At 37.2% G+C, this 12,764-nt stretch overlaps 1 protein-coding gene across 1 annotated transcript; it reads left to right on the forward strand.

Moving 5' to 3' along the window:
- Window positions 1-2,350: 2,350 nt before the first annotated feature.
- LOC105056409 (outer envelope pore protein 24A, chloroplastic) lies at window positions 2,351-7,873 on the forward strand. The gene is given in 4 exon segments (XM_010938600.3): window positions 2,351-2,719; window positions 2,828-2,969; window positions 2,972-3,192; window positions 7,686-7,873. Coding segments are annotated over 4 exon segments (642 nt in total). The 5' UTR covers window positions 2,351-2,521; the 3' UTR covers window positions 7,767-7,873.
- The last annotated feature ends 4,891 nt before the right edge of the window (window positions 7,874-12,764 follow it).

Raw genomic sequence — 12,764 nt, forward strand, 5'->3', positions numbered from 1 at the left:
ATGATTTCTAACATATTTAGATAGACATGGCTTTCTAAAATTATGAAATTTATTATTATTTTTTGACCTCTACATGCATAGATGAAAATTTTTCTAAATTCTTTTTTCCTCTTGGACTTTAAACAACCAATAATTTTTAAAGTAATCTAAATTTGATGTATTTTTTATAATATTTTTTTAAAATAATTAAGAAGGATTCTACTCAAATTCGAACTTATTTTGGATTTTTTTGAATATTTCTTTTGCATACATGGAATTAGTTAATTATTTTTTAAAAAATTTTAAATTCAATTTGTTTCCTAATCATTAAGTTTGCATGCACGAAAGAAAATATTTTTGAAAGAAACATGATTTTCTAAAATATTCTTTCTATATATCATAAGTTCTGACATATCCAGATAAATACTGCTGTATAAAATCATCAAAATTATTTCAAAATTTATTTTTTTCTTTGCATGCATGCATGGTAGGAAATATTCCTAAAAAGAGCACAATAGTGAGTTCCAACATAGATATAGACGACTTTCTCATGTGTAATAGTTTAAAAGGAGTAAAATTTTTTAAAATATTTTTTCTTATATATGTTAAATATTAACATATTTAGATATACATGATTTTTTTTTAAAATATTATTTTTTTTTTATTTTCTTGAATTTTTAAGAGGATTGAGTTTTGTAGATAAGAGTTGGGGCTCACTTTCATAGGGAAAAAAAAAAAGGTTTCAGGGTGGGACAAGAAACGTGCTCACGTCTTATCTATCTGGTAGTAAAATTGTATCCATCAACTTATTTACCCAATAATAAAATCACGGGCTCCATGACCGCCCTGCACCGATCGCGTGCTTTTCACATGCCGGGGCACTCCCCATCCAGTAGAGCACCTGCGACGCACGGGGGCATGTCCTACGTAACTAGTCTCGCAACCTTGACCATACACACAGCCATCCAACCCTCTCTCTCTCTCAATCATGGGCCCATCCACCTAATCCTCCATCTCCCGTGCCCATCTAAGCTGGTTCCTTCTCCAGTGCCTTGGAAATGTCCCTCTAGCATTGTAAGCGATAAAAAGGTTAAAAATGAGCTGCCCTTTCTCCTCCAGCGTGCCCTACTACCACCATCCGTCGGTCCCCACCAGCAGATAAATCAGAACGAAAATTTTTTTTTATCTTTTTTTTTTCTTGGTTCTGGCGACGGCTGTAGGATAGATTTTTCTGGATATCCTATCTGCCCCAAATCATTTAGCATATTTTAATAAAATTCAAAATAATTTTAAAATTAAAAATTAAATAGATTTAAAATTTACCCCCATACCTACTATTTGAATCTAAATATATATTATAATTTTTATAAAATATATATATAATAGATGAATGAGAAGTTTTGAACTTCAAAATTTTTGAATAGTTTTTGACTAAGGAGAAACAATTTTGATTGACATGATATTTTTAATATTTAAATATTTATATATAAACACCAACACAAAACACTAGCCATCCCCTGAACTTTTATATTTGGCTGTCATTTACTCACTTTAAGCTTCTGGCCTAAGGACAAAAAATTAGAGTAAAATTTAAAATAAATATTAAAAAAATCAATAAAAATAAAAAAAATGAAAAGAAAAATAAATGGTAAGAATTTTTTCCATATAGGTTGTATTTTTTTTTTCTTTTGACTTTATTTTCTCTTTATTTCACTCTCTTTTTTGAAGACATGTGGAGAAGGAGAGCACTTGAGAGATATAAAGAGATTTCTTAGGTTACAATTGGAGGTTTTAATCAAGCATATGAGATTTTATATGAGTTGTGGCACTGTTGAGTTGGTCCTTAAGATTTTGAGAGATTAATTTTGATAAAAGTATAATATTTTATAAGATTAAAAAAATTTTGATAGAAAGGATTCTCTTTTACTTATGAAATTTATTTATGGGGTTTTGTTCCTGCGATAATATGAATATTTGCTTATGAAATTTATTTATGAAGTTTTGTTCCTGTGATAATATGAATATGGATGAGCATTTAATCAGACAAAAACTCGCGGGTGTATCAATTTTAAATAGAATGGGTTTGAATTTTTTTATTAATTTTATAATTAGATTTGGGATGGATCCGGATTCCAGGTTGGATAAATTTTGCGGGCATTCTACCTGTTGCCATCCCCACCTGCAACGCATGCCGCATGGGACCTCTCCTGACCTAACAAGTCTCCCAACTGGCAATCATGGGCCCATCCACCTAATCCTCCATCTCTCAACACATCTAAGTTGGTTCCTTCCAGAGTCCCTTTAGTATGTCCCTCTAGCATTGTAAGCGACAAAAACGTTAAAAACGAGCCGCCAGGTCTCCTCCGGTACCCCACTGGCATCATCCCCACTAGCGGATAAATTAGGATGGATTCCGGCGGAGATTCCACAGACCGCCGCTCTTTCTTCTCTCTTTCTCCTCGCGGTCCTTGCCGTCCGCCGCTTCCAAGGCCGCGAGAACGAGCGCAGGGACAGGACGAGAGAGCGGGAGAGAGATAGCAAGATGAAGGCGACTGTGAAGGGGAGATACGAGGTGGACAAGAGCTCAGCTTCCGCCACCTTCGCTGTCAACGCCGGTGACGTCAAGCTCAAGGCCTCCATGACCGATGCTACCTTCGTCCACGGTCCCTCCCTCAACGGCCTCGCCCTCTCCCTCGAGAAGCCCGGCTCCTTCATCATCGACTACAACGTCCCCAAGAAGGCAATCCGTCGCATCCCCCAATTCCTCTTCTCCTTGCAAGCTTCGACTTTTAGGGTTTAGGTTTGTGATTTCATGTGTCATCTCTGATCTTTGTTTTTTTGTCTTCAGGATGTGAGGTTTCAGTTCATGAATTCGGCGAGGGTTTTGGACAAGACGGTGAGTTTGACCTATACGCATGCCCGTGGGGACAATCGGGTGGGCATCGATGGTTCGGTGGCGTTCGATCCGGCGAACAAGGTGTCGGTGAGTTATGCTTGGATTCGGGGAATTGTAAGGTGAAGTATGTATACACCCACGGGGTGCTGAGGAGGACTGTGCTGGAGCCGTGTTATGACGTGTCGAAGAACTCGTGGGATTTTGCGGTGACAAGAAAGTTTGAAGGGGGTGATTCGCTTAAGGCTACCTATCAGACATCGTCGAAGAATCTCGGGCTGGAATGGAACAGGGAGTCAAAGTTTAACGGGTCCTTCAAGGTAACCTGTTGCTGACTTGGGATTGTTCTCTTGCATCAAAATTTGATTTTGAAGAGGAAAGCATGGACGATTAGATAAAATTCATAGTTATGCTCAGCTTTATTCTCTTCTATATCTTGTTCCTGTGAGTCGTCTCGAGTAGATAGACTAAATATTACCTATAACAACCCTAAAGAAACACTACGGTATAGTCTGTTATCAGCTGTTTCATTAATCATAAATATAAAAACGGGCATGGGCTGAATTAAGGAAATTGCTGTAGAAGGGGGCTGCAATCATTGTTGGTTCTAGATCCATATGATGTTCAATAGCAAATCCAAGAAAGAACGAGGAATGAGGGTGCAAGGTGCTAAAGTCCACTGGAAGGAAAAAAGGAGAAGAAAATCTTGGTGCTTGCTAGATGAATACAGACCATTCCATGCCATGTTGGGAAAGGAGATATCTCTTCCAGACTTAATATATTCACATCCAATAAATGGAAATTACAGGAAGAAAAGTCTTAGTTATTGCTGTAGCCAAAGAAGCCGAAATCGGAACCAGTACCCATGTCGGCCGGCCGGCGGTACGAGCTGGTATGGGTCCATACCAAACCATACTGGCATGAACCGACACGGGAGAAAAGGAGAATTTGGGAGGAGAGAGAGAGAGAGAGAAGGGGGGAGAGAGGAAAGAAAAGGAGGAAGGGAAAGCCACCGGAGAGGCCACTGTGGCCGTTTGGCACCCTCCGACAGCCTCTTCGCCGGCTGCACATCCCTCCGATACTGTTGCTCCCTTTCTCTCCCTTTCTCTCTAGTTTAAATATGCTATCAGGGGATATTGAGCTGTGGAGGCCTCCACAGCCCTCCGGTGGCCTCGATAGGCTACCGTCGGCCTCCGACGGCGTTGTCCCATCTTCCCCTCTCCTCTTCTCTCTCTCCCTTCCTCTCTTTCCCTCTTTCCCATCAGGTGTTTCGATTTGTCCGTCCGAACCATCCTAATTTCCTGTCGGTACGGCTCGAAACGTCCTGAACCATCCAGTTCGGCAAACGGTGGCTGTAGCCAAGGGAAAGGGAAGAAGAGGAGTATGTAAAATACTAATAGGTGTGGAAAATGGAAAATGGAAAGAGAAGTAAAATACTAATATCTATGGAGAGGAAATGGAGTAGTTGATAGATGTGGAAAATGGAGAGGAAAGAGGGGAAGGAGCAGTTATATTGGAGAGGAAAGAGGGGAAAAGGAGTAGTTGATGGGTGTGAAAACTGCAAAGAGAAGTAAAATATTAATGTCTATACAAGAGAGGAAAGGAGGGGAAAATATTCAGGGCTTTGACCCTTCAATTGTTGTATCTGGAGAAGGTATTTTGGTTCAGCCTAGGAGGCAAAGAGAGAAATGAGTGGTGGAGTAGGTTATTTTCAGGATTGATGAGAGCAATCTAAATAGTTAATGGGGCTTTATCAGGTCTATTTAGGTTAAAAGAGAGATTTTATTATCTAATGGACGGTCCCTAGGATCAATTTAAGGTGGATTGTCATACATAAGTGAGTCTATGGTGCACATTGCTAATGCCTGCACACATGTACAACTGCACCTGTATGTTGCTTAAATTGTTATATGCTAATCATGTTACAATCCATATAGGGGATTTTTTTTAAATATCTTCCACATCATGAACTTATTGTTACAGTGGAATTAACAACTCATAAATTTATTTTTGGTCAAATTCACAACTCTGAAACTTATAATTTAAAAACAAAAAGAGGAGGGAAGAATCAACTCAAAATAATGTATAGGACTCATGATATATTTATGATGCATGCATCAACATTTTAATCTGTTCATCCATAATATTTTACTAGTTATGGAAGGGCAGCAAGTTTGTAGGAAAGCTTTGATGCTTAGTTTGCTCAACGCAAGTATTTTACAGACTTGGCATGATATGACCACCTCTCACACTCTTTTGCTGATCTTAGATATTTTATTGGGAGAGTGACTCTGCCACTAAGGGAACTTATGTCCTTTCTTGCATGAGAGCAGTCATAACTCAAGAACTACATGACATAGACAATGAAATTGTCAAATTTTATTTTGGGCCTGCTTGGGAATTCCTGCAGGAATTAGGCTTATTGGCCTGCTCAGCCTTACTCTTCTAAAAGCCCCTTCTAGTCTTAGCCTAAATCCTATTTGTGGGCCTATTGGTATGTAGGAAGGATAACAAGGAAAAAAAAAAAGACACACCCCTCCCATAAGATTTGGGCTAGGTGGGTACTAGTTTGACATGGGCTCTACCTAAATAGACTGCTCAGTCCATCAATCCAACAGGAAATCCAGCGATTTTCCAAACAGGCCCTTAATTGAGGAGAACTGATATTGCATGTGTTGAAGGCCATCTTATGAGAAGGTTCTATGGAGTCTGAAAGTGGTGTAAATCAGGTTTTTGGTGTGTTGGAACATCATCAACGTAAGGTTTATTGATTTTCAGACAATTTGGGTCCATATGAATCAAGCATTTTAGTGGAACGCAGCCTATGAATGTTTTTTTAAAAGCTTATAGAAAGTCCCAAAAGACCAATGCATATTGGCCTTTGTAGTCTAAATTGGTTAACAAGGCATTATTTCAGCTTCCGAGTGAGAAATTAACTACTGCTGGCTACCATTATTATTCTCGGTAACGTAGGAAAGGGGCATATGACTTATACATCGGTTTAGTTAATCTAGACACAGCTTCAAAGTTTTTTCCTACTCTAGTCATAGTTTCTTCAAAGTTTTTTCCTTCTCTCTTATTTAACCGTCTTACTGTATCTACTTGTTCATAGTGGTTTACTTTTCAGACCATACACAAAGATGTTGAGCCTGATTGTTGTTTGCATCATTGTCATCATCATTATCTTCTTCTTCTTCTTCTTCCTTCATTTTTTTACTTCTTCTTTCTTTCTTTTTTTCTTTTTTTTGATACATCCCTTCTTTTCTGTTTCAATAAAGCATAAACAATTTTTCTCCTCCTCCTCCTCCTCCCTCCTCCTCTTCTGCTTGTTCGTCCTCAGAAAACCTAGGTTACATTGTCATACTGATTGTTATCTGTTTTCTAGTGGTAGAAATAGAACTATACCATTTTCTGGCATCCATGTCTTGCAAGAAACTGCTCAAGTCCGGACTGTTTTTGTGTTCTTAAATATGATTATCTGTAAGGTGACATATTTAGAAGTATTCTTTTATAAATATTGTATAGTTTTTTAAAGATATGCTATATACTTCAAAATTCTACTATCAAAGAGTGGATTCTGATTCTGTATACTCATGGAGTTCTGATAACAATTTTTATCTTTACATTGTTTAATTTTTACAGTTTCTTTTCTGATTATTTTATCCTCTCTATATCAGTGCCTGCTAATGAGATCTAAGAATTGTTTTCAGGAATAGTGATAAGATCAACTTTATGAATTGGTTGAGTTATTGAAGTTTTAAAAATAAAATGAGGTAGCAAGCATAAGAGTGCCCTATGAGTGATATGGAGTTAATGACAAGCTAGGAAGGGATAAAAGTTAGAACCTTAGAACTAGTTTAAGATGCATCATGCATGTGTACAAGTTATTTAAACAGAGCCAGAATAAAAATGCTTTTTCATTTGTTGCAATGATCAGAGGCAGATCAAGTAATGCTTGAGAGTCATGCTGTGATATTAATTAGAGTATCTGAAATGAGGAAGCTAAGACCTGACAACTTCTCATGGTGTCATATAGATCTTGAAAATACCAGCTGCTTATTGTTGTTTCCACAACTTTGAGCAACTCAATCTGTGTTGTGCATGTTTGCTGCTGCTATATTTTTCGCTTCTGTCTACTGTAACATGCTCAACAAGTTCATATTTGGGAACCTAAAAAGGTGCTGTCATTTCTTTATGAAACTGGAATAGAAGCCGAGTATTGGGTTATGCTGGTGCACTGCCTGCTTTTGCATGCTACTAGGGTTAAGGCTTTAACTATTGCTTCTTATGCTGTGGCAGGATATTCTTGTTCTATTATGCCGGTGTGTCATTTTTTTTTTCCCCTCTTATTCTCTTTTCCAAACGACAACGGAAGGACCATACTTGTAATCTTCTGGATTTATTACATTATTTTATCGGTGCTAATTTAATTGTATTGTGTTTTAATAGAGCCTTCCTGTAGCATTATGTGCACCTATCTATTTTCAGAAGGAGGTCAAGATAATAGAAGTTTGACATTTTTCTGTGTTTTTATCAGTGGTTAGAGCTGGAAGAGCTCCATTTACTCCAAATGAATCATTGAGTGTCATATAGCAGATAGATCAGTTTCTTTTAATTTTAGTCATTATTAAATGCATTCTTGATGTTTTATTAAATCATATCTCCACTTAGAAACAATAAACTGTACTCAGTACAGAAAGCACTATAGAGAATTCTCCTCTCTTTTTGTCTCTGATATATTACTTGATGCATTTGATGTGTTTTATCCCCTTTGTTTTCAATACATGATAAATTTTGTGCTTTTTATCTGCAGATTTCCACATCAGTCAATCTGGCAGAGCAAAAGAAGGTTCCAAAAATAGTAGCTGAAAGTACATGGAATTATGAGATGTGATCTTATCATAGTTAATTCTTATACTTCAGCCTTGGCGATGGGCTGTTCAATCAAACAACTTATTGTTGTTCAACTTTCTTTAAAATTTAATTATCAATTTTTGTCAAGTTGTTGCTTCACCAAGGCATGAGCTTGAAGGCATAAAGAATTTGCATAAGCCCTGGAACAAAATTCAGTCTTTTTTTTTTTTTTTTTCGGTTGATTGCCTTGTATTCTCATTTTTGATAACTTGAGCCTGGACTTGGTTGATGGTATAAAAATGCTTTTCCCAAATCAAGTTGCTGTATATTGCGTAAGTTCTTGAACTCGTCTGTTTATTGATCATGAACTTTACCATAGAGGGAATGGCATGCAAACTTCTGTGCCCCCTTATAGTCAATTAAGTTCCTCTTTTCAGTGGCATGCATAGAATCTACATTCTCATTTTCCAACAGCTGCATGAGTCTAAAGCCTTTCGTAGATCACAAGTTGATGACCTGATTCTTAGAACTGATTCCTTGTAGACAGGATGGGACTTGTAAATAAAAGTTAAGGTGTTTGATGCCGTGGCTCAAACCCCTTTGTCACTGGAACGTGCTTTTGAGGTATATGTTTCTTGCTGAAACTGACACTCTTTCTGGAGCAGAGACTTCAGAAGCTTCAATGACACTAATTACTTGTTTGTTACCATTGTCATCTGGCACTCAAGAATTATATATCACAGCAAATCGAAGCCAGATTAAAGACCTCTTTGCTGTATTTATTATTTCCTTGGTCAATCATTGTGTGCAGGTGCTTGTTCAGGGCTGCTAGTTTATCACAGCATTGTTTGAACTGCCTGTGCGAGGACATGTTATCCTGTGGGCATTTATGATTGATAATTCAATATTGGTGAGGAAAGTGTATATGAGATCAGGATGAATACCATTATCTAAAATCTGTAGGGAACCAAGCCCTGTCGAAACTCTATGTGGAATCATGCCATGTGAATTGGGCAGCGTAAATCTCAACCAGACCTGTCAAGCGGCTGAATTTGCTTGCAAAAGATGTCTCCAGAGCACAGGTTTTTTCTAAGATGTCATTATGAACAAGTATGTATTGTGAGACTGTAAATGCCGACTATGTTTACCAAAAAGAATCCGAATTTGGATCTCCAAGTTGTGTTTGAACGATAAAGAGGTTCATAATAGATCACCCGCCACCCATCTGTTGGTGGGGGGTTGTTATTTTTCTTTAAAACCTCAAACTTAAAAAAATTTCATTTGGTCCCTAAAGTTAGATAAGTAGTTCAATGTGGTCTTATCATCCATCTTTATTTACTTGAGCTCATGAAGATTCATCATGTACGGTGAAACTTACCTCATCGAGGTTGTTGTGGGAAGGATCAAGGGTAAGAGTTGTGGGAGTCGAGGATGGAGCTGATCTCCTTCTCTTTCTGCATTAGGGTGGTGAGGTTAATGAGTGCTTTAAGGGCATGGTAGGACTAGCCTCACCGAGGTTCTCATGGGAAGGATGGAGGGTAATTAGGACAATTCAAAAGTGCTTCTTCCATGATCAAGGAAGAAGAACCTTTAATAAAACCTTCAAGAAACCAAGAAAAAGATAGTAAAAATAGAATATCACATTAATTTCTTATCTAGAAGAAGAAGAAAGAGAATGCTAACAATTGCTATGAGAGGCCAACCTGATGCTGAAGCAAGCAGATCTAGAGTGATTGGAGTTTGACACTGCACTAAATGAAGAAGAACTTAAAATTATTTTCAGTGGGTACCCTCAGATGCTCTAGTTAGTCATTAGATAGCAGTGGAAAGGAAGGAGAGAGTGGAGCATGAGAGCTTACTTGGGAGCCTCATTTTCTCTCCTATTTATCGAAAGGGTAGCTAGCTATCTTTAGAAAGAAGGACAGGAGTGGTTGAAAGAATTATGTTGCTTCTATTTTGTTTGGCTGAGGTGGATCATTATTCATTCAATCTAGAGTATATATGGAATGTAGAGTGGATAAGATAATTGCTCGGTGCATAACTGCCATCGCAAATCTTGATCCGATACCTCGGCTTGGTATGCCTTTAGCCGACTAGGTTGGCATCTTGCCGGGTCATGGCTAACGTTAGACGTGACCTAAAATCATCTCTGAGATGAGTGGTACCATTGATTTAGTTGGGAGCTATGCGATCAATCATGATCCTATTGAAAATTGTGTCCCAAAGCCAATCATCAGTCTATTGACGGTTCTACTAAAAATATAAATATATATGAATTAATAAATTAATAAAATTATTATTTGATTTTTTCATTATAAAGTAGTGTACATCTTCTTAATGAACTCTAATTTTTGTGATGAAGTTCTTAGGACTATCTTAATCGATATAAGAGGATATATCGTTTAATCCTTAAATTTAGTTTACGACTAAATGATACGCTATTACTAGGAGGATAATGTGCAGGTCGTTGTATGTCATATGCGTTGGTTGTCCTCGTAACCAAGTAGTATGGAGACAATGATATGACATACAAGTGAGATATAGGAGTACATCTCATTAAACATTACCAACTGCTAGATACTCTGCTGTCAAAAATAGCTCGTGAATGATATGAGTATAAGTATCCCTCTAATCTGAGATCACCACAGTGACTTGCAAGCAACTCACTGTACTTTAGTATCGGATTACCTGAATTTTTAATTCAGTGACGAAAGATTTTTGAGTATGGTCAAATACTTGCGAAATCGGTATATGAGTCAAGATGGAATTGATCCCTTCGAATAAGTAGGAGTTAATGCATCAGTGTGTTTCAATTTAGTAAAATCTTGGTTAGGATAATCCATGTGATAGATTTGAAAGGTTGAAACATAATGTGGTTGACATATCCAGGGTTGATAGTTAAACTTCAGATCATATTGAGCATTAAGGTCAAAGAGATGAATTATACGGTAACCATATGCCAATAGCTTAATGAATGATGCTTTACAATCTTTCAACCTATCCGGACGTCGGGTCTCAATACTAGATGGTTACATTGATTGGTTTAGAAAATCATTTTTTGTGCTACCGACTTAGGTTCGAATCTATGGGGTCATACTCAAAAGAAGTTTTCGACTGATCATGTGGCTGATCAATGATTGAGAATCGTTCTAGAATTTAATTATCAATTTGATTAATGATGAACCTTGTGTAAAAATTACAATAAATTAATTCGCTAATTGTTGATGAATTAAAGAAAGATTGATTAGAGATTAGATTGCTAATTAACTTAATTTGATTGAATATTAAAGTTTGAATTAAATCTAATTGAATAGGATTCAATTTGGTTTGATCCGATTAGGTTATGAGATGACCTTTTCGCTAAGGATGTTCGATTCCTGATTCGAGCTCAATTAATTTCTAATCTAATTAAGATTTAATCAATATTACTTGTCACTTAATTAGATTAGGTAATCTAATTGGGTCTAACCTAATTTGATTGGGTCAAGAACCTAATTACATAAGAATACAAATTAGAATTTGAATAGAACAAGAACACCCCATGTGCCACCTTTCACTGCGCCCTGCCTTTCTTCATGCATGAGAATAGTTTTCATGTGGAATTTTTTGCACCCAGAAGGTGCATGATGCCTTCTTCTGATCCTCTTTGGATAAGGATTTGTTTGGATTAAGTTTGACTTCAAATTGATTTGAAATCAAGCTTAAATCAAGAGTCCATATTTTGTGGGGCTCTACCTAGCCGCCGACCAGCCTTCTTCTCACATGCAAAATAAATTTTTGCGTGATGTTTTTTGCACCAATTTGAGTTGTGTTGCCCTCCTTTCTAAGTTCTTTAGTTGTGGATTAAATCTGGTTTGAAAATAAATTCAAATTTGATTTGAATTTGTGATAAGATATGCCTTGTTTAAACCTAAACCAAATTATCCAATCTCTACATGGGACACCACCTCAAAAGGAGGTGATTTTTTGTGTGCCAAACCACTTCAATTTTGGCAACCTCAGATAGGGCATGAGAAATCTGAGAGAGAGGGGTGGGCATCCGTGCATAAGAAAAAGAGGAAGAAGATCCTCTTTGGGACGTGGGGTTTCTAGGGTTTCCTAGTTCCCATTTTGTGAGAGAGAAAAATAAAAATTATTTTGTTCTTCTTCTTCCACACTATCTCCTCCTTGAAAAGCTCTTTCTTCTGATCTGGAGATATCCATTTGATCTGAAGAAAGGGGTCTCCATCAGCCATCTAGATCCTTCGTTGCGAACTAGCACTTCCGGAAAGGATGATCTATTCGGCACTTCGAGTGGATCACTTGTAGAGGCCGAATATGCTGTGCAGCTGCTCGACATCAGAAAGAATCTCCTACCATATGTATCAACAGCGGTGATCGTCGATCCACAATCAGATAATGGGTTCTGAACTTATCGAATCAGATCTAAGCGTTAGATCTGATTCAAGGCATCGATACGATAGATGCAGTGTTTTGTTTCAAATTAGATTTTTTTTTTGCAATATTTCATGTTATAGATCCTTAGAAAGGTAGTTTAGATCTGATCTAAAGCATGTGTAGGAGTTTAAATAGTTTAATCTATTACTTTCACTATAAAATTTTAAAAATATACATGCTTGTACTGTCTATTTCCCAGCAGACCCACCTTGGAGCCATGGGGCCCATTACTTTTTGGTCGGCATTCGACCTTTTCCATCTCGATCTTCTAGGCTTGTTTCATCCTTAAGAGGCATCCTACAAAGTAGAATTGGTGGTATATCTATTGGGATTTGAGTATTGAAAATAATAGATAAACGAAAGTAAAAATTTACACTAACGATAATATCAAAAGTATAGAGAAATCACAGCAATCGCAAGAACACCAAAATTTTCTCATGGTTCGATTGAAGCCTACATCCACACAAAATCAGAGTAAGAAAGAGCTTCCACTATAATAATAGTTTAGAGTACAAAAAAATTTTTTTGATACCACATCGAGAACACTGCTCCTGATATAAGAAAGAAGAAATCAAGGATTAACTAAACCTCTAGAAGAACC

The sequence above is a fragment of the Elaeis guineensis genome, chromosome 2 (assembly GCF_000442705.2).
Source record: "Elaeis guineensis isolate ETL-2024a chromosome 2, EG11, whole genome shotgun sequence".
In the NCBI taxonomy this organism is placed as follows: domain Eukaryota; kingdom Viridiplantae; phylum Streptophyta; class Magnoliopsida; order Arecales; family Arecaceae; genus Elaeis; species Elaeis guineensis.